The sequence below is a fragment of the Argentina silus genome (genome assembly GCF_951799395.1).
Source record: "Argentina silus genome assembly, chromosome: 17".
NCBI classification, from domain to species: Eukaryota; Metazoa; Chordata; class Actinopteri; order Argentiniformes; family Argentinidae; genus Argentina; species Argentina silus.
The window spans coordinates 7,509,328-7,530,870 of record NC_139671.1 but is presented as its reverse complement, the minus strand read 5'-3'; the positions used below and the strand labels follow the sequence as shown (position 1 = coordinate 7,530,870).

Here is a 21,543-nt window from a genome sequence, read left to right as displayed (position 1 = left end):
ATACTATGTGCCAAGGATTTTTTGCTTGAGTTCCCATACCAAATCAGAGAAGTAGATTCTAGGTTAAAACAGAAATACATGGATGGGTCTTACTATAGCTGTTATTAAAGTTAGAATGTACATTCGAGGCAAATTGAAGTGTTGAGCATTGTGAACACGTTTCACTAGTATTTTCGTTATCTTCAGTGACCTCATAGATGTCTACAAATGAACAGTCAATTCAAGCCTATAACAATGTAGAAAAAGTGAAGATCAGCCTGTCATCACTCACACAATACCACCTTCAGTGTAAACAACATAACAGTAACAAGCAGAGCAGAGCTGTAAAAAGATTTGACCATAGAATTTGGTTTCACATGGCCTTGATAACAAATCATAACATCCCAGGTATGCCATAAATCAGTCAACAATCAGTGGTTTTTGATAGCAGTAAAACTGTATGAAGTAGGTACAAAGTACAATCAATGATCCATCACCCACACAGAGTAATAATGCCTTTCTCAATAAAGCATACACCTTCTAAGTGCAATTCATTCCCAAACATTTTCGCAATGATAAATGCAATGCAAATACTGTCTTGAGCCATGTGCAAGAAATGGAAAACGTTATTATTTCATTGAAAAGACGATGTGATGCATCCCTGAAATGTAACATAAGAACAAATTAAAAACAAATGAGATAACAGGTGTCAGTTAACATGGCTTGTCACATACTAATAAAAATATACTGAACACTGTTTTTCAAAATAATATAAATCTCAAGACCAATCATTATTCAGTTCTGTAGCATTATCACATGAACAATGGACATAACTGCAGTACCTTTTACCATGTTTATTAATAAAATTTCTAAGAACATAGTAAAATAAGTTATACTTCTGACCTTCAATTTACATAACTTCCCATTACAGTTCATCATGAAGCGACAGCTTTGGAGAGTGGTAGATACGGTACTTTTGAAATGCTTAAACAGTCCAAAGACTTGTTATATATAACCCCCCTCCTTACCTCCCTACCTCCCTTTATCCTAAATCATTTCCACAGGAAATCATGACATGAGATTAAAAAAAAAAAATCAACTTTCCCCTTTTAAAATCATTACTGTTTTTTCATACCTAAAATAAAATGAAAAACCTCAGGCATACAATAGAAATGTTATTGCACAATAGACCGTCTTGCAGTGGGCTAGCCTTACTACTTCTCTTCAAGACAGTTAAATATACATTTTCAGACACAGATCGTAAGACAGATTTTTTTTTTTCTGATGCTTTAATAATAAACACAAATGTTTGCATAATTTTTTTTTCTCCAAATAAAAAGAATAAAAAGAAAGTCCAGAATCATGGTTGAGTCGTAGCCGGGTCGTAAACGGGTGTGTGGAGGGCAGGGGGAAAGGGGGTTCAAGTTCAGGTCCTCTAATGTTGTTAGGGTCTAAGGTTCAGTCATGCTTGAGCTGACTGAGTCCTGGGGGGCTGCTGCCTGCTGGGGGGTGCAGTTCTGCCCCTGGCCAGAGCTGGGGTGGAGGCCCAGAGAAGAGTCATGGGGGGCCTGGCCAGCTTGCTGGTTGACGTATTGAGGAAGCATCTGAACTCCAGTGGGCAGGTGCTGAGGTGGGAAGGATTGGTCACGTGGTCCATGGAAGCGCATGTCAGGATGGAAGGTTGGGCGTGGCCCCATGGGTCTGCCATCTCTCACGGGTCCAGCAGGGCCGCGGACAACTGGGCAGGGGAGAACAAGGAGAGGATGTGAATCATGACAAGGGCATTAAATAATCAACCTAACAAGCAACGGTGCTAACCACAACATGGATACTATTTAAAGGTTAAACGTTGGTGCAGAAATCATCGCCCACCATATTGCGGAGGCACTGGTCCAAAGTGGTGTGGAGGAGGGGCGCCGTGGTGTGGTGGCAGAGGCCGAAATCGCTGGTCAAACATAGCCGGGTGTCCGTTGGGTGGAGGGGGTCCAAATCGCTCGACAATGGGCATAGCTGGGTGTCCGTTGGGTGGAGGAGGGTGGTGGGGCCCAGCCATGTGTGCAGGGGGGCGATAGAGGAGCCCAGAGGCGTGGGGTGGGTGACCAAGGGGGCCGTGAGGCCCGGGGGCTGCGGAGTCTCTAATCGGAGAAACCACGAATGATCCGGGGCCCTGGGGTCTAGAATTCTAAAATAAAAATAACAAAAGAAATAAGGCCATTAAAGCAGTCATAAAGAGCAGTGGTATGTGCAATCTGGTTGTCATGCTCTTGCTCATAAGAGCCCTTTCGTTCATCAAATACAAGTTTTTGTATATTTAGTCATGCGCTGATGAGAGAAAAACCTCAAACCAAACCAATATCCCCATAACAGTACGTAAGGATAGGTTGTCCCACAAGGCTCAATGATGTGACAAACAACCACACACCATGATTTTGAAATCAGGACCGTTTCCACAAAGCATTAACCTCCAACACACACATGCAGCTTTTGGAGAGAACACGATTTTCATTCAATTCACACAAATGTGCCACCATTTCATTCAGTGCAGTGGAGACAGGTGAGAACACACGCCAGTGTCCAGCCAGCGATGTTAAGTCAACCCTGTGAAGCCTGCTGCCTGCCACTTCAACCTCTGATCCAAGGCAGGTGGGGCAAGAATCCTTATATACACCCACACACACACGTACACACCCGGGCTGGGCACCACAGGCCCGACCCCAGCCTGTATACTCACTGCCTCTGGGCTCTCAGTGGAGGCCACAGCCTCAGGCTCAGCCTCAGCCTGTGACTCTTTCTCTAACTGTTTTAGAGCAAGCACACATACACAGAACATAAGGACAGGAACCATATGACTGCAGCAGTCCACTTAAGAGATGGGAGGGAGAGATTACATTAACAGAAATGTTACAAGTCAGATCGATTTTTCCACAAGCTTACCGAGCCGTCCATATTGTTTGGAGAAGATGTCCGTGGGGGAAGCATGTCTAAAGAGAAACAAAACAAAAAATGATAAAGGACATTCTGAATATAAATCAAGGAATAATTGCACCCCTAAATGACAAACAAGTCGTCCCTGCATTACCAGGTCGGGCAGGAATCGGGTGTTTGTGGTCAGAGTAACGGCCATGAGGGTCAGATGGGGGACGGGGCCCTGGGGAACAGAACACAAAGAAATGTACTTCCAAGGGGGCAAATATTTAGTAACATCATCTGCAGTCACCTAACCTTGGCTCCAGTTTGATTAAGCACCTGACACTTAACCACTACGGTTCATGTTACTGGTTCATGCCAATCTAATTATAGCACAGTTGCAGACTGGAGTAAATGTTTGACCATGGTAGATACTACGACCATTGCAACTGCTTTCTAAAAATCACCCAAAAAATACAGTCCATCCACAAGTAAGACACTTGCAATCAATAAAGCCTTGGTGATAGACCATCCGTTAAAGCAACGGTAGAACACAATGGGTTAACAATGGAGAGCAATGATCAAAGGTGTTATAACATTGATTATACTAACGAGCTGCACCTATCGCAACAAACTAAAAAACACCCAAAACCACTTAAAGCAGAATACTGAGAGAGCAGAAATGCAAGAGGGGTTAGTCCAATTGTGACAGCAACAAGCAACCTCAGAGATTGGAGCATACAGGATCTTCTGGACACGCAAAGGCAGGTCACAAAGATGGATACAGTCAGTGGAGGACAAGAAAACAGGGGTAAAGAAACATCAAAAATATGAGGGTTGATTAAAAAAAGCGTAGGGTAAATAGAAGCAGGAGTGAAATAGAGATGAGAACCAACTAGGAACAAGGTGAGGTCAGTCCTAGGAAGAGAAATGAAAAATAATGAAAAACACCAGGAGAGAGGTAAAGGAAAGGTGAAAGTATGAGTGAGAATAAGCAAGGTGGGGGCACGCGAGAGGGGACAGATGGATCTGGGATGAGGGTTTGAGAATAGGCTGGGATGGTACTGCTTGGTACCCGTTAGGCTGTCCAGGCCAGGGGTTCTAGAGACTCACCGAAGGGGTCATTCCGTCGCCCCACTGGTGCAGAGGGGGGGCGTCCAGGACCCTCGATCATAGGAGGGGGTGATGGAGCACCTCCACTCACTGGGGAGGGCCCATACGAATCACCTGTTTAAACCAAACCATTCGTTTTAACAGATCACACCACCAGCATCACAGCCAAATACAGCCTTCACAGTGTCTCCACGTTGGACCAGCTCAGAGGTTTACGCATCAAAACGTCAGCAAAACCACTCCAGACATGTTGTCACATGGCACAGGTCAGCAAATCAGGTATCCAACGCAATTGCAAGTCAAGCGTATTCATCAGAAAAACAGATGTCAGAAACTCACAAGGACGACACAAATGAAAATGACAGCAGCAGACCATATCTAACGACTAACCTCTCTCACAAAGAATACATATGTACCATTCATTCATTTACCCTCTAACAGAGTTTAGAGATATCCACAGCTCAAATCTCTAATAGGGAGAGAGTTGGCCAAATAAACAAGGGCAGGAGAGGAGCGGTGCTTACCTCGTCGGAGAGGCATGGAATGGCCAGGGGTGGGCTTGAAGAGAGGCCTACGGAGGTCATTAAGCTTGGCGGTGACTTCAGTCAATCTAGAATGAAAACATAACAACATTACATTCAAGCAATCCAAGTCTAGAGGTTACCTACGTTTCAGCTGTGGGAGAATAAAACCTCGAGGTGCGGGTACGCAGGAGGACCATAGGTAACCCAGTGGTAACCTGGTGACCATAGGTAACCCAGTGGTAGCTTAATTTTTATTTGAACTCACTTCTCACGGAGGTTGGATGATTCCCTCTTCTCTTCCAACAGAGTTCGCTCAGCGGCACGTGCAATTACCTGAAGACAAGAGAGCGATTCACATCAATTCCTGGGAGGGTCTATATACACACAGCATAAACACCTAGATAAATATCAGACATCTAAACATTTATCCAATGGGCGACATACCCAATTGTCATGTGCTTTCTGCTCCTGCTCTGTGATCTGAAAACACAAAAATCAGACAAAGAATATGGTCAGTGCATGGAACAATTCATCCTCACAACCAAGCTAAGAACAAAAAGGTAAGAACGTCGTGTAGGAGGTTCTACTGAGAGTGATATTGTGCTGTAAGAGCTTTGAGGTTGAGGCACTGATAGGCTTGCTGACCTGGGACCTGAAGGAACGCTCTGTCTGCTTAAGCTCATCCTCGATCTCTCTGATTCGCTGCCTGCAGACCTTCACCTCCTCCTCAGCCTGCAGAGCTTTCCCATCCACCTCGAAGAGCTTGGTCTCCTTGTTGCGCCGCTCAAACTCCTCCTTTGTCAACTTCCTGTGAGGCAAACAGACACATTTTGAAGAAGTGGAGCCATATTTTGTAAGCCTTGGTAGTACCACAGAAAATACATTCCACACGAGCACGTATGAACTGCCTCGGCTTGCACTTACTGCTGTAAGGCATTTTCCTTCTGCTGGTACATCTCTGTCATGATTTCATTCTTCTGCTGGAGGGTCCTGAATTGGTTTTCAATATGGCTTTTTTCACTTTTCATTGTTGTGATGTCGTGTTCAAGTGCCTGGTATTGTTCTGCAGCAGCAATATAAAAGGGTCTGAGTTTTAGCGAGAGACAGTAACAGATCAAATACTGTCTGATGGGACACACACAGTCTGTCTGACATACCTTCCAGTGCTTTCCTAGCCTTCTCTTCGTTCAGGAGTTTTCCCATGAATCGGTCCCTCTCCTCCTCCACAACCGAAAGAGTGGTCTGAACCTGTGGATGTTTGATATGCTTAACTTCAATGCAAGAACAGATAACCTTGCAACGTTCTGAGCATCAGTATTTCTAGCTCAGGGACACAGAAATGTTTGATTCTTTCAACAATCTTACCCGAGAGACGTCCATCATTTGCTTGATCCGGTTCCTTATGGCAGTTGTCTTATCTGAAACACACCAAACACATTTCCAAATACTTTAGGCAACTGAGCTAGATATGAGACAGACGATGTAAACACCTGCATCAGTCCATCGGGCGATGATATCGCATTCAAATGATGGATTCATCAGAGTGTGGGAGAATGCAGCTAATTACAGCATGGCTTAGGTGACTCACCATTAGTGGCTTCCCCATTAGCCACAACTTTGGTTTCACCTTTCTGCAGGTCGTCACAGGCCTCTAGGTCTGCCAAGAGATCAGACAAGACCTGCCAGAGAGAGTGAAATGATTACCAATTTGATTCAACAGCCTTCTCCTGTCATCATATCATAATCAAAATCAAATGCATGACTCACCTCAATGTTATGAGCCTTTTGAGCGACGGAGTCCTCCAGGTCTTTCTGGGACTTTTGGTAGACTTTGATCTGCTCACTCAGCTCTCTATGCCTGTCCTCCCATGCCTTGGCAGCATTTTGCAGCTTTAAGGATGAGACCAAGTTGTTAAGGTACTGTGGAGAACCGGGCCACTCAGTCCTCCATTAAACATCTAAACAAGCCTCTGTGTCAGCTGTTAAATAACAAGATATCCAGCCTGTGTCATGGGGTTCAAAGAGGGATCTCCCATTCATGTTTGTACTCACTGAATTGTTCTCTTCTCTCAGGGCGGCGTAGTCCTTCTCGAGACTTTGGTGCTGGGCAGTGCGGGCATCCTCGCAAAGCTTGGCCTCATCCATGAGAACAGTGGTCTACAGTATCAAGAATGGGAATCAGTATGAAGGGGATGGTCAAATAATCATGCACTCTAAACTAGACAGCATACACTTGCGGTAAGCAGATGGCTACATGACACACCTTAGCAAGAGCTTCCTGAGTCTTCTTCCTGCTGCGCTTCAACTTCTCATTGGTTTTCTCCATATCTGAAATCTGTAAGTAAAGACGATGAGCATGACAAAGCTCACAAGACAAGAAGAAAAAGACAGAGTAAGAATGTCAAATCAATAATTAAAAAAAAACTCACCAAGTCATTCTGTTTCTGGGTCTTTGACCTTTCTTCATCAAGGACTGTTGAGAGGGCGTTCCTTTCCTCGGCCATCTGCTCATGGCGTGCCTCTACCTCAATCACCAAATTCTAACAGAGGAATAGGGAAAGGCAGAGGCAATATAAACATTAGTGGAAGACAACACACATGGACATGACAGACTTTCACCTGGAAAGATTATAACACACCTATCTACTGGTAACACTAATCGAAAGAGAGATGCATACCTTTCTTTGCCTTTCACTCTTTTTTTGTTTATCAAGAGCATATCCATGCGGACCTTCTAACACATATTTAGGCTATGGGATAGGAATTTTCAAATTATCCAGGGGGGCTCACCTCTAATTCTTGGATCTTTTGCAGTGCGGAGGTGGCTGTTTCCTGTGATTGTATTTGTTTTTCTTGGAGTTCTTCACCCTGAGGGGAAACCAGTATGATAATGAAGAAATAAAAAAAATAACATGACTCATGACATTCATGACTAGCTGTTATTCTGATGTCTGGTTAAAAAAAGCCTCTGTCACTTACCCTTTTCTCCAGCTCTGCGATCTTTGAGAGTACCTTGACCTTTTCTCGGTTAATTTCCTCTACTTTTTCAGCCATTTGTTTTTCGGTCACTGATGAAAAATACAATAACACAATCAGCCATGGCTCACAAATGGAACAAGATATTAGGCAATTTGAACGTATATTCATTACTCTCCATATAATGCCACAGTAAGGGAGTAGAAACACTTACAAATATACTCCTTTCTTTTGATCTGTATGAAAGAAAAACAAAGGGTGATGAGAATGAAAAGATTCCAGTGAAGTTGATTTACATAGGCAGTCAAAAACAGGGCCAGATCCCTTTAACCAGAACATCATAAAATAACTTGTGGCAGTAGGAGGGTGATGTGAGCAGCACCAGGGCAGGCAGGGGCGTACCGTCAGAATACTCCTCCAAAAGAAGATGAGGAATGTGAGGACTCCAAGGACTGCAGTGGTCACCACAGGTTCCCAGGGCAATCCGTAAAAGTTGGGAGCAGGCTTCCATTCCTCTGGCAGGTGGGAAACCATCTGGGGACACACACACAGGAACAGCCATATTGTCAAAAATACTACAGCACTCGTTTCAAATAGGAAATACATACTGAGGGAAGATAATTTGGGCAGCAAGCTGATTAAGTATAGAGGAATATGTAATGTATTAATGAAACATCTCACTAAATCATGTGGCGTTGATGCATTCTACAAAATGACAGTCCCACTGAGCTCCCCCTCAGTCATTAGAAGCACTTGGTCTTAGAATTTCTTTTTTTTTTTAAAAACAATTACCCAGTTTTGGTCAAAACCAATGAACAGAGTTAATGTCCTAATCACATAACACAGACCAGTGGAGGCCCTGCAGCACTGTCCAACTGTAAAGGAACCTTTGCACTGTGCATGTGGCAGACAGGCACAACAGCAGAGGCAGCTTTCAATGCAATTACAGTATCGAGGCCATCCATGGCTAGCAGCACAACATACAGCTCAGCTTTCACTCTCAGAGTGAAAATGAGGGATTAGATCAAACACACTTCCTGAAACACTATATTGTGGGACTGGATTTAAAGCGTTAGTTCATTGGATTTAGATTGCAAAATGTGCCCTTTGAACCCTGTAAGGTAGGCAATAAACAAACAAATGATTGCTTAACTCACACCACTGAACATGAGCTGCATGATGGATCACTTTGTAGCCTCTTTAAGGATTGTACCCTTTTTTGTGTGACTTTAATCCTATTTTATAACTATGTTGCTAGAAGAAACTGTCAAAACGCGTATTCAGCGTTCCTGTCCCAAGATATCGGAGTGCTCTAGCTACAGAAAGAATTATCCACCAATCTGGTAAGGAAAACAATTTTACCAGGAGAAAAGCCACCTACCTACTACTACCGGCTTACCTAGCACCTTACCTACGACTGAAGTTAACAAAGTCAACATTGTTATTGAAGCTGTCAGTGATAGCAACCCAGAACTGCTATCGCAGACATTGAAACAATCTAGCAAGCTAATTACTTACATGTTGAAGTTCCGTTAGAAATAGGGCGTATAGGGCATATATTTGATCAGATTCCGTCACCATGGGCAAAGTGGCTGTTTCTTCCGAATCCATGCTGGCGTTAGTTTGACACTGACAGCTAGCAAGCCAATTTAAGTGGGTAACGTTACTGAAATATAACTACAGCCGAAATCAGAAAATCTGATTAACGTAGCAAACTAGATTACTTGAACGGGAATTCCTTCATTTTAAACGGCACAAAACAGAGAGCGTGTGTGTACGCTAAATAGGTAATAATACAGGTGCTAGCTAGCTACTATCTACACGATAGGCCCTGACTGATTCTACTAGCCAGCTAGCTAGCTACCTGTCAGCCGGCGATTTGAATGCGATATCACAACCAATACTCTCCACAGCCAATGCACAAATAGAAAGACCCTTGTTAAAACAAACCCTACTCAATAAGCAACACTAGCTTGCTAACCGGCTGTGGTCACTGGACTTCAGCCCTCACTCGTAGAACACGTCAACAACAAAGGGGGAGGAACCGTCAGCCTGCATGACCTTTGTCGTCACAGCGAGTGCGACACCACAACAAACTTCAGTGGCCACATAGGCAAGGTAGCAAAGTCAACAAGCCACCTGAAACCACTTAACTTCCAACTAAAAGTTATTGCCATATAACACATTTACAATTGTGAGGCATTCACAAGCCAAATGAAAATGAACTCATGTAACTTACCACAACAGTATATTCTCCACAAAAGTCATGAATCAGGACGAGTAAACTACCAAGGTACAGTAGTACAAGTGGGAATGTTGAACCACTCTCTTTGTCTTCAGAAAAATCAGGAACAGGTGGTGACTCTAGAGATCCTGTAGATGAAAAATTAACTAATTACTTAATGTCCACACAGTTACGGCCTGTGCCTTACCAAACGTGACTTCAAAAGATGAAAAAAGAAGTTTAACACTTACTTGAGGACGTGTGCTCCATCTTGACACTGAGTCCCATGTCCAAGGTATTTTCCAGAATAGTTTGCGGGCCCCTCTGGATTTCTTCTGGGTCTTTAAAGCTTGGCTGATTGTCTTTGTTTCTGTTGAAGTGACCACCATCCTCCTCAATGCCCATATCTGGTCCCTTGTGTCCTGCATCAAGCTCCTCCTCCGGTGCCTTTGTTTCTCCATCCTTCTCTGGCACAGTGAGGTCATCAATGTCTGTGTCCTCCACAGAGTGAGGGAGTGTCTTGTCTTCCTCCATAACATCAGGCATGTCCCCATCTTTTGAAACATTTAGAGAGGTGTATTAAAGGTCATTTTAATTCAATGCAATTTAACTGACGATGGTATGGTTTATCACACTAAATCTGACATATACTGTCATGTAATTAACAATGTATGAGACATTTAATATATTAATTCAATACATCATGAGTTTTAATCCTACCGCTTGCTGACAATGACAAAGTATTCATAAAAAGTACAAAGTAAATGCTAATTATTAGCTTACCTGTGTCAGTGTGTGTTTCTGACGCCAAGGGAGCACTGTCACTGGCTGCTGAGTACTTCTGACGCAGGTGGAATGTTAGCTCCTGGAAGTCGTCCAATATGGCAGCTTCCTCGTCAACCTTGACAATGTCCGTCTGTGGCAGGTCAGTGTTCTTCACCTCCCGGGCATCCAGCATCCTCTCAATCTCATCCAGGAGAGGTGTCTCAGAGGCATCCAAAATGCCCTCCAGGGCCTTTTCAATGTCCTCACTGGTGTCCGTCTGGGACAGCCGGGCAGCCCTCAACTCCTGCTCCAGGCCGGAGAACATGGCCTCCACCTTAAAGAGGTTTCTGAGACCCAGAAACTTTTGAAAGCGGTCCATATCCCCCTCCTTGAAGTGATCTCTCAGTAGTGTTAGCCTCATTACATCGTCACTGAATTCTGGTTCTTGGCTTGAAAGTGGATCTTGAATTTTTTCTTCAAGTGAGGGTGTGTGGTTTAAATCAGAGCCTATGCTCTCTGCATCCTTTTCAGTCTCAATCTCAGTTTCTGTATCATTAATCATTGGCTCAAACTCAAATTCAGATTCAGCCTCTATGGGCCCCACATTAACATCCATACCTGTCTTATCATCAGAGTGCTCTGTTCCTAATGAAAATGCTGCATTTTCATCCTCAAGCAACTCTTCCTCATTCTCTTCCTCCATTGACTCTACCAATTCATCTTCCTGTAAAGCAAGTTCTTTTTTGCTCTTTTTGTGCATTGTTCTGTTCATTGAATCTGTGATCAGATATTCTCTGAATCTTTGAAATTTATCAATATCATGTTTCACTTCATGCTCTGAATCTCCAGATGTTTCCCCTTCTGTGGGGAGTTCTTCAGTAGCTTGTTTATCCTCTGATTCATTAACATTATTTTCAAAGTTGAAGGGAATTTCTGGCTTTGAGGGCTCAAGGTCAGGCTTCTTGTGCACTGGGCTGTCATCTCTTGCTGTAAGGTTCTCAGCAACAGCTTCCTCAGTTTGTTCAAATGATCTCTGCTCCTCAGCAGGTTGTATTGATGGCTGTGTGTTGATGCCTGCATCCTCGCTGAAATCAGATTCTGACTGCTCTGTGTCTTCTGCCTCCTGCTGGGGGTCAGTGGCTGAAAGCTTTACCTTCTCTTCTGGCTCCTCCTCCTGTGGGTCAATGGCTAACAGCTGTACACTCTCCTCTGGCTCCTCCTCCTGTGGGTCAGTGGCCAACAGCTTTACATTTTCCTCTGGCTCCTCCTCCTCTGGGTCAGTGGCTAACAGCTGTACATTCTCCTCTGGCTCCTCCTCCTCTAGGTCAGTGGTTAGCAGTTGTACATTCTCCTCTGGCTCCTCCTCCTCTGGGTCAATGCCCAACAGTTGTACAGGCTCCCCTGGCTCCTCCTCTAGGTCAGTGGCTAACAGCTTTAAATTCTCCTCTGGCTCCTCCTCCTCCTCCTCCTCCTCTGAGTCAGTGCCTAAAAGTTGTACAGTCTCCTCTGGCTCCTCCTCTGGGTCAGTGGTTAGAAGCTGTACATTCTCCTTTTGTTCTTCAATGTGAGGCATTTCTGATGCAATCTCCTCCTCGTCATCATCATCCTCCTCCTCCGAACTTGAGACAGCTGTCCTTTCTCCACCACTGACAATTGCAAAAACTTTGTCGCCAAGGGATGACCACATGTTCTTGTCCTCTGAGGCTGATGGATTTTGCTCCCCATCTGGTTGGTTAGATTCAGGAACATCTTCATGTTCCAAAATAGAACTTTCCTCAGAATAAGACAGTAATGGTGGTACCCTTTGATCCTCACTATCATCAAGTTGGTCTTCTAACTCTTCACCTCCCTCCTCTTCACCTTCCTCCTCTTCACCTTCCTCCTCGTCATATGGGGTCACCCTCCAGGTGTCCGTATCGTCAGAGGTGACTGCATCAAAAGTTGTTCCCAAAGTAGTTTTCAACTCTGGGATAGGTCTGCCTTGTGAAAAAACAGGGCCTTCTTTTTCTAAGTCAGCATCATTTCTGGATGGAGGTTCACCTTGAGGTTTGGAGGGAGTGTCTTCACCCTGCTCTGAGTCAACATGGTTCAGGATGGAGCCCCCTGTCCTCTGCTGATCTTTCCGTAAGTCAACTTTGGTCCCATCAGCTGTGGGCTCAGCTCCTGTGGCAGATTCCACTTGCTTAGTATCAAGAGTTTCAGTCTGTGTTTCAAGCTGGGGCAGAGAAGAGTCTGAAGGTTCAAAATCACTTGGATCTTTAACACCTGGCACCTCCTCCTCTGTAACCTTGTCCTCATAAACATCCTCAGAGACATCACTGTCAATTTGATCGTTTGTTACATGAGTCAATTCAGGGGATGGCTCCTCGACAGAGTCCATCCCCATTAACAATAAGGAGGAGGTGTCCAACAGTGAATCAATGTTATAATTGTCAAACTTATCATGTCCGGTGTCAAAGCAAACGAAGTCTGTTTCCTGAAAAGAAAAAAGAAAAGAAAAACTAATTAGGCCTACTTAATGTTTGCTATACTGGTGATGTTTTATTGGTAAACAAAATATAACAGTTTCTTTCCAAAACGCTACATGCTAACTTTTTGGACATCATTTATCATTACACTTCTAAATAATCAAGAGTGATAACTTTAAGAAGATGATCATTAGGTAATGCAAATAATCCTTATGTAAGCTACTGCCCTTTCAAATTGATCATAGAGGAGTTTTATGTCATTACAGCAATCATTTTATAGAAGAGAAACAGAAAGTTCTTCTTTTTTTTAAACTGTTGATATACAGTAGCATTTTGCAACAAAACAAAATACAACAAGTGATTTATTTACCTCAGCAGGAATCTCAATTTCCTTCTCAGTGTATATGTGATTGATTGTGAGCAGGTCCTGTGGGAAGTAGCCAAAGCGGCTACCAACCTATTGATGAAAAACATTACATAAATTGGAGTCTCTAACCACAGATATCTGTTCCAGTTCTGTGGGACAACAGCTATTGATGCCCCCCAAAATGTATTAAATGTGACTCGAGGCACTGGGGTCCAGCACTCCAACTGAGATACAGCGGCCCACCCTTCTCCCCCCCCCCCATTCTCTTGACAATTGATTGGTGCTACAACCTGTCAGTAATTTCATTTTGAACATCGTCACCACAGCGCTCCCAAATTTGGACTTCTTTATAACCATTGAACACACTGACTTTGCCAGACTCAATGATGGAGCAGAGCCCCATGAGTCTGGCAAGAGAGACTACAGAAATTGATAAACAAATAGCAGAATACATAGCCGGTATACAACCCTCAACGCCACACCTTATCTCATGATGATTAAATATTAACTGCCATACTTACACTCCCCGCCCATATATCTGTCCTTTTGCCTGAGAGTTTATAGTAGACATAAATTGTCTCTCCTTCCTTGAATGACAAGAACCGACAGTCTGGTCCAGTGAAATCGGTAGTAGCTTTGCCCCGGCACAGGAGCACTGTGGAGAGGAATCATACAGAGATGTCACTTAGTGAGGGTGTGAACCAGAGCAGTTGACTCATTTTAATGACAAGTAGCAAACCTCAGTTCATTTTAACTGTTTACACTGCTATAGCATAACAAGAGAGTCAAGCATCAAGGGCAATTCAACAATTTCACTAACAAGGCAGTCAATGTATTTGACTTATGCAATGTTTAGAGGAAACTACTGCAATGTTTAGAGGAAAAAGACTTCTCCTTTGAATGGAGAAGTACAATCAATAGGCCCTGCTGTTGTGATAGTCACTCACAACACTACGTTTGGTTATTTAACCTTCTACTTGAATTCAAACCAATGTAATATATCTCCAACGAAAAATGTGTTTGTGATGCTTTCAGACTTTGGTGATGCTGGGCTAGTCAAACTAATTAGGTTAAGACTTAGCTACTGCTGTTTTGAGTGCTATGGAAGAGAGCTAGCTAGGCTAGCTAACATAAATAGCAGAACAGTCAAGCCAAGACCTGCAAGCTATGTTCACACAATCCAAACAGGTGACCGTTCTCTGTATTTGGGATCTCTGTCTGGAATGTTCTCATGACTGATATGAAAAAAATATTTAGCTATTGTTCTCGCTACTGGTGCAAGCTCATGCTAACGAGCTACTGTATTGCTAACATTACAGGGCAGTGGGCAATCAGCCAGGCAGCAGCGGCTAGCTAGCTAGCCAACCCTGGTTTCGCCTACAACCAAGGTTATTTTTTCCCCCTCCAAGTAGCTGGGAAGCTAACTTCTTAGTTACTCACGCGTTGAAAAGAATAGCAACCAGGCTATCTACTTTATCATGTGGCTACCCCCAGTTCATCCCTATCAAGTGGCAACAGGTCATAAGATAACGTAGTTTTATGGTGCGCCTTTTCTTACATTGGATTGGTATAGATGAGGTGGGGAAAGAGTATTGAATGATGGAAGCATCCTGAAAGTTCGCGTGAGCGTAGCTGAATACTTACTACTGCATTCCTCGTCCGCACATCGTTTGAAGTCCGAAAACCTCCTTTCCACCGCCGCTTTGGATATAAAATTATGAACGAATAAAATTAAAACGTATATATGAGAAAAATTTACAGCCATACTGGCAGTTCTGCTTGCTCGTTCTACTTGAGCATGAGCAGATCAAGCCGACACGTCAGCAAATCCGTAGATCTGGAGTCGCAGTACGCGATCCTGGAGGATGTTGATCGCTGGAGTCAAATATCAAATCTGAGTCTATAAACAAAAAGCAAGTCTACATGAATGTGATCAGAATATTGAATCCTCTTGTTGCATCAGCAGTACGCACTGGTTGGTTCTGATTCGGCTTTATGACGTTTTTTTTAATAGACAAAACTCAACATTCTAAAAAAACAACAACAACAAAAAACAATCACTGACAGTGATAACCATACAGTTAAAATTATTAATTCTAATTCTATGGTGACAACTCGGTAAACAACACATTGTAATTGAACATCTTTGTCAACTCTACCTTCCATCTCAAGTCCATTGTCTGAACTAATAGTTCCAATCCACTATTATTCAAACATAAATTATTAACAATATGCTGAAAGATCTATAGGCTGAATACAACCGTGTTATAAAGCCTACTATGTCAAAATCTTGGAGTTGGAAATCCAAATGAATGTTGTTCAATTTTGCAGGTCAAGATAACAGGTTTTACTGTGTATTCAACTATGATGACAGTAAGAATGGACTGCCTGATCTCATTTGACGAGCACAGGTTTTCAATTTCCCACTGTTGCAAACTATCAGGTGCATCTTCAGGAAGGATACACAGTGAATGACAGCCTGGTATCCTTTCAGCAGCGTGGTTAAAACCATGCTCTCAAACTGATGGATCACATCACTAAATGGCAACAGTCATGAAAGAAGATCACCGAGGTCCACGTGGGCAGGTCCTTAGCTAGGAACCCAATGACTTAAAATAATCGGACTTTACACACTATAGGGCTGACCCGTGCCATTCTGTACTGGCTCTGATATTTACTTTTCAGCACTGTTCCAGCAACTATGGTGGATACGTACCTGGACCTGTAGGTGGCGATAAAGTATAGGCTGGGGATTGGTTTGCTTATCTATGGCAACAGCAGAATAAGTAAGGAAGAGGAAGTATACAGAGCATGTTCATGTGTTGTTGTTGAAGGAGCACATTACTTTCTCAGTAAATGTTGTTTCCTTGGTATCTGTGGAGCACATTACACTTTGTGCGATTATGCCAACAATTTGAATGAAGTAGTCGTGATGGTAGACATAGCTGTTACTGTGTCTTTTTATCACAAGTCTTTATGATGTGAGCTGCCTGCACGGTTTTCAATGTGCACACATAATTTGAATGCTAGCTACTAAGCTAGCAACAGTAGGTAGCTTCTCTTTTCACACGATTGTTCTACGAAACAGGTCAAATCATGGATGACCTGGAGTCAGAACTATGGCCGGTTGGAGTAGTAGGAGAAAATGAGTCCTCGGATGATGAATCTGTAAAAAGTAAACGAATCAAGAGGTCAAATCTTCCTCTGGCCCCTACTTTATTCAAGGGTAAGCTACACAGTTCAAGACTAACATTCTTGCATCTAACTGGTTATCATACATGAACTACATAAGATTGATCAGTAGTATTGGTTATGCGCTGCTGGTTTTTTTAAGCGTTGGAATTCCTCTTCATTCGTGTTGTGTGCAAGATGATGATCTTATCCAATCCTGCCCGTCTTCTGTATCATCTCAGAGACATCCTGTGAGACTGGGTTTCACAAGACCACAAGGACCTGCCTCCAACAGATCAAGGAGGCCATGTTGCATCATAGATGGCAGGAAGCAGCTGAGTATATGTCCAGTTACTCGCAGATACTTGAGGACACAACGGGGGGCAAGTCACAAGTCTTCTCTGAGGTGGGTCGCTCTTTTTCTCCGCACACATCTGTACACTTTCATATGCAGATTCAGGAAGTATGCATGTTTTGTACCATCTCAGTTTGATTCTCACAGTCTTTCTTTATCAGATGATTTGGAGGATTGGCACTGAGATTTTTCACCACCATCCCAATTCAAAGAAGGAAGACTACAACAGTTTCTTGGAGCTAATGAAAAACTCAGGAGTCAAACATTACCTGAAAGTATGTATCGTAGGTGACCTCACAAGATGTGTGTCAATTTAGTTTGTTTCTAGAGTATGGTGGGAGTAGGAAATAGATTTTATGATATGTTTTTCATTCCTGGTGCCCCGCTGGTGGAATGAGCTTCCCACTGCTGTCATGACTGCAGAGTCACTACCAATCTTCCGCCGTAGATTGAAGACCCATCTCTTCAGGCTACATCTTAACAGTCCCTCCTCTTCACCCCCACTACGCCCCTGTACAAGTTTCTCTCCTGTTAAAAATAAATAAACAAAATCTTCTTCTAGCATTGTGACTGCCAATGGCCCCTGGTCTGAGCATTGATTACTTTATCTTATGGTGACTGATGGATAGATGATTCATTGACTTAAACAAATGTATTTGTTGGAAGTCGCTTTGGATAAAGGCGTCTGCTAAATGCCATAAATGTAAATGTAATGTAATGTAAATGTTTTCCCCTTCCAGGTCTGTCAAGAGCACTCTTTCCACTTCCTGCTGAACAGGCAGTTTGAGGATGCCAAGCGTCAGCTGTCCATTGCTGAGAGTTGGAGGTATGGTAGACAGTCAGCGAGTCAGCCCCAGACCATCAAGCTGATCCAGGCCTACAGCGGCTTCCTGGATTACTTCATCTGGTGTGAGAAGAGATCCACTATCTCCAGCGCAGGTAAGGGGATAGCCTACATGACAAAAAGCAACCCCCAAACATCCATTATTCATATGTGTCAATGATATTGGTATTGTCCGAATCCTCATAGGGAACCACATCACCACCTACTGTCCAAACAGTCTAACTGCTCTTATAAATAGTCTGGCTGTGTCGTCATAGTGAAATGGGTAGCCCACTAATCAGAGCCTGTTTTAACACCTTGTATGGACTTCTACTTATTTCAGATGATCCTGATGTTGGCGCCAGCCAAGAGATGCATAGCTATTTCCGTCAATCCTCTGTGAACCTAAAGGAGATCATTAAGCTCCCTGGTGTCTGGGATCCTTTTGTGCTGAGTTACATTGATGCAAGTACTGGTCCCTCCTTTCTATCACTGGATTAGTCTGCTACATCAAACTTTGCATGATGAGCCCTCTGTGGCTCAAGTGGTAGGGCATGGCGCTAACAACGCTTAGATTGTGGGTTTGATTCCTGCTGGGACCATATATACTGAAATGTTTGCACTCACTGCAATGTAAGTCGCTTTGGATAAAAGCGTCAGTTAAATGGCATTTATTATTATTATTATTATTATTATTATATTATATATAGCTAATGTTTTGACTTGTGTGACAATGACAGATGCTGGAATTCTACAATGATCATGAGGGAGCCCTGAAGGTTCTGAAGAACTACGCCTACGACAACAGTTTCCCCCTCAACCCCAACGCCCACGTGTACCTGTACCAGTACCTGAAGAAACACAACGCCCCGCAGAAGAAGCTGAGGAAAGTTCTGAAGGTATTTACCTTGAGCCAAAAGCGCTGTGGTGTAGACAGCATTCTGGGCGTAGATGATTCTATACGTAGAGGATGTATTAAGGAGACTAAGTGGGGAGTTCACTCACTAAACATCATTGTTCATTCAGCTGTATAGTAGGCCTATAGTTATGGTTGGCCAACAGAATGTTGAAGCCAAAAGCTATGTGTTAACATTAGGTTGACCTCATTAAAAAAAGTAATTACTTTAGTAATGCATGTCATTATTGAGGTATGGACTCTAGGCTACAGTTCTGAACTCGCGGTAATGAATATATGTTTGTCATTGATTCCATTTGTATTTCTTTGCCATAGGTCCTGCATGCATTGGTCCCAAGTCACGAGTTGATGCTGGAATACTGTTCTCTTCTACTTCAGTCAGGTGAATATAAATCTGTCTGTATTCACAACAGTCACACAGCTCGGAATGTGGTATCTGTCTGTTCTGCAGCCGTAAAGGGAGTGTTTTATGGATGTGTCCTTCACATTTCTGTTTGTCCTGAAGAGGTTCTTAGTAAAAGAATAGTGTTTTTTTTATATTTCAGAGAAAGAGCGTGGTGTTCAGAAGGCTCTCGGGGTTGTTCTGGATCTCCTTGACTATGCCAGTTGGAAGAACAATTTGAATGTTTGGAACTATTTGATGACCATCATCAACAGACTGACGTTAAAGTAAGGATGGCAAATCTACATTCCTTAATTGATTGTATGTGTTTTTTTTGTTTTTTTTTAAATAACTGACAAATATTTATTTTCAGCTGTTCCCTGTGTAATAAAATGTTGTTATTCTCTCTTTGCCCATAGAAAACCATGTGAGGAGACCATTGCAGAGGAGATGGTGAACAGGAAGGACTGGTGGCCTGCTCTGCACTTCACAATCTTCCAAGCCAAGAAGGATTTTGCGGAGAGCAGAGAGCTGCTGGAAGTGAAGAGCTCTGTGGTTAAAGTCCTATGTCCACATTGTAAGTAAACACACATACTTCTTGAATGCTTCTCTCCTCCAGTCATGTGTTGTCATGGAACTGGGTTGATGGACAGTTAAGAGATTTCAAATTTGTCAGTATTGTGGTTTGGCAGCTCTATCCCTAAGTGGATAAATACTAAAAGATTAGTGAAAGAGGTTTGTTTTCTTTCTTCCTATTAGGCATTTGTATGTAGTCAAACTCAATGTTGTCTCCTTTTTTGGCAGATGCCTTACGGTATTGCTCTGCTGTTAAGGGATTACGGGGAGAAATGAAGACAGAGAATGCTAAAAAGCAAATGCAGAAAAAAACGTTTAAACCTGCATCAAGGAAAAGGCATGAACGCCGCCGGGCACAGCGTGAGCGAAAAAGGCTGAAAGATGCATGAAGAGCCAGTCATCGGTGTGTCAAACCCTTTCCTTTGGATGACTTTTCACATGGACTGCTACTCAAACCACACTTATATTATTACTCTTTTTTTTGTTCTCTAAGATGTTCTTGTCTGACTGCATAGATGCAACTAGATTACTATTCTAAGAGGCAGGCCTCTCTTTGTCTCAATACTGTCATTTTGTGTTTAGTTCTACAATTGCCCACCAGGAGGAGCTCATGCTGTGTCTTTGTGTTGGAAGTGTTCTTCTGGTTCTGTACACTGCTTCTCCATTTTGAGAGAATCTAAGAGACAGAGCAGTGGCTACTGTCTTAGTTCATTGGGGAGAGGAGGCTGGTTATGCTGCAGTGCCAGGCCTGGGAGGTAAAAACTCTAAGGCTCTGTGGCTGGCCTCAACTGAACCTCAGCTGATTTATAGATAACCCAGCTGCATCTTGGTGGAGGCGACTTTTGGAATTGATTCATCTTGTCGGAGCCAAAGAGCAGCACAACAACAGACATTTTTTCGTAACCCGCTGTGGCCATTCAAGCCACAGTTATGCTGACGCCCAGAGCTGGTCAGTAGAACCTCTGTCGGCTGTCTAGCTCTGGTTTGCGGCCCACTGTCCCCCTGTGATGACATCACATGAGTGATATCCCTGTTTGGGTGCAGCATTCAGTCCCTGGAGTGAAATGGGACACACACACATACTCACCCTTGGCTCTCCTTCCACATCTATCCATCACACACACACAGGCGTAACGGGCATCTGATTACTGTACAACCCCTCCTCCCCCCCCAGCCGTTCGATGCAGGATAACAGAGCTCAATTTCACAGGCTGTAGGTTTGCAGGCTGGCGCTCCGGAGTGGGAACAGTGGGCTAGCTTTATCATGATTAAAGACAACATCACACACTCATGTTTGTTGTCTGGGCGTGGGGTGGTGCCTTGTGTTCCTGAACGACTGTGCTTTATGACCTGTGCTGTTCAATGTCAACGAGTCACAGGGATCAAAGACTATGTTTGTACTGCGATGCAAAGTGAGTGTCAAAGAATTGAGTGTTTGAATTTGCGCTGTACAGTATTACCTTTGTTCACATTTGAACCCACTGTTGAATGGCAAATGTGTATTTTGTACTGTTTGTTATTGAATAAACACTTTCAATTTGATTCAAATAGCTGAATGAATATTACAAAATAAACTTTTTATGATGAATGATGAATCACAGTGTAAGTGTTTTGTTTGACCAGTAGCACTCTTTTATGGTGATATTTAAGTTGGCTGATATATGTTGTTCAATGCACGAGTGGTTCAATATTTAATCTCTGGGTGAAGCAGAATTTATGTGTCCTGAATGAATGTAATTCACCCCAAGCATAGAGACATTAGTTCATTTCAATGAGCTCATATGGCTAACAGTGTTTGTGTGTGTGCAGTGTATGTGCGTGTGCGTGCCCTATGCGCACTTTCTGTTTTTGACTTGTGAATATTTTCTATGCTTTTAATAAATTAGTATTATGATATTATCCCTCAAAGAATGTCCATGGGCATGTAGTCTTAAAAAGCAGTGTCACTACACTTATGTCATATGAATAAAATCTGTCATCCCTTTTTTCTTGATATT

General features: G+C 43.1%; 2 protein-coding genes across 3 annotated transcripts; one reads left to right on the top strand and one right to left on the bottom strand.

Moving 5' to 3' along the window:
- Positions 1-81: 81 nt before the first annotated feature.
- mia3 (MIA SH3 domain ER export factor 3) lies at positions 82-15,146 on the bottom strand. 2 transcript variants are annotated; one of them, XM_083689395.1, is made up of 28 exons: positions 14,968-15,146; positions 13,845-13,978; positions 13,327-13,413; positions 10,507-12,964; positions 9,975-10,277; positions 9,739-9,872; positions 7,902-8,033; positions 7,714-7,735; positions 7,503-7,591; positions 7,314-7,391; positions 6,953-7,063; positions 6,787-6,858; positions 6,576-6,680; positions 6,291-6,413; positions 6,112-6,202; positions 5,889-5,941; positions 5,681-5,771; positions 5,448-5,586; positions 5,169-5,331; positions 4,968-5,003; positions 4,789-4,856; positions 4,524-4,609; positions 4,000-4,113; positions 3,059-3,127; positions 2,914-2,960; positions 2,711-2,776; positions 1,852-2,161; positions 82-1,717 (listed from the first exon to the last, which is right to left on the bottom strand). In XM_083689395.1, the coding sequence occupies exons 1-28, from the start codon at positions 15,086-15,088 to the stop codon at positions 1,431-1,433; spliced, it is 5,589 nt and encodes a 1,862-aa protein (XP_083545521.1). In that variant the 5' UTR covers positions 15,089-15,146; the 3' UTR covers positions 82-1,430. The 2 variants fall into 2 exon arrangements, with proteins under 2 accessions (XP_083545521.1, XP_083545522.1); XM_083689396.1 differs by lacking the exon at positions 2,711-2,776.
- Positions 15,147-16,133: 987 nt separating this feature from the next.
- Positions 16,134-21,112, top strand: taf1a (TATA box binding protein (TBP)-associated factor, RNA polymerase I, A). The gene is made up of 10 exons (XM_083688325.1): positions 16,134-16,549; positions 16,737-16,900; positions 17,011-17,124; positions 17,590-17,788; positions 18,016-18,137; positions 18,413-18,571; positions 18,904-18,970; positions 19,134-19,257; positions 19,390-19,547; positions 19,775-21,112. Exons 1-10 carry the CDS (start codon positions 16,420-16,422, stop codon positions 19,933-19,935), a joined length of 1,398 nt encoding a protein of 465 aa, XP_083544451.1. The 5' UTR covers positions 16,134-16,419; the 3' UTR covers positions 19,936-21,112.
- Positions 21,113-21,543: the final 431 nt, after the last annotated feature.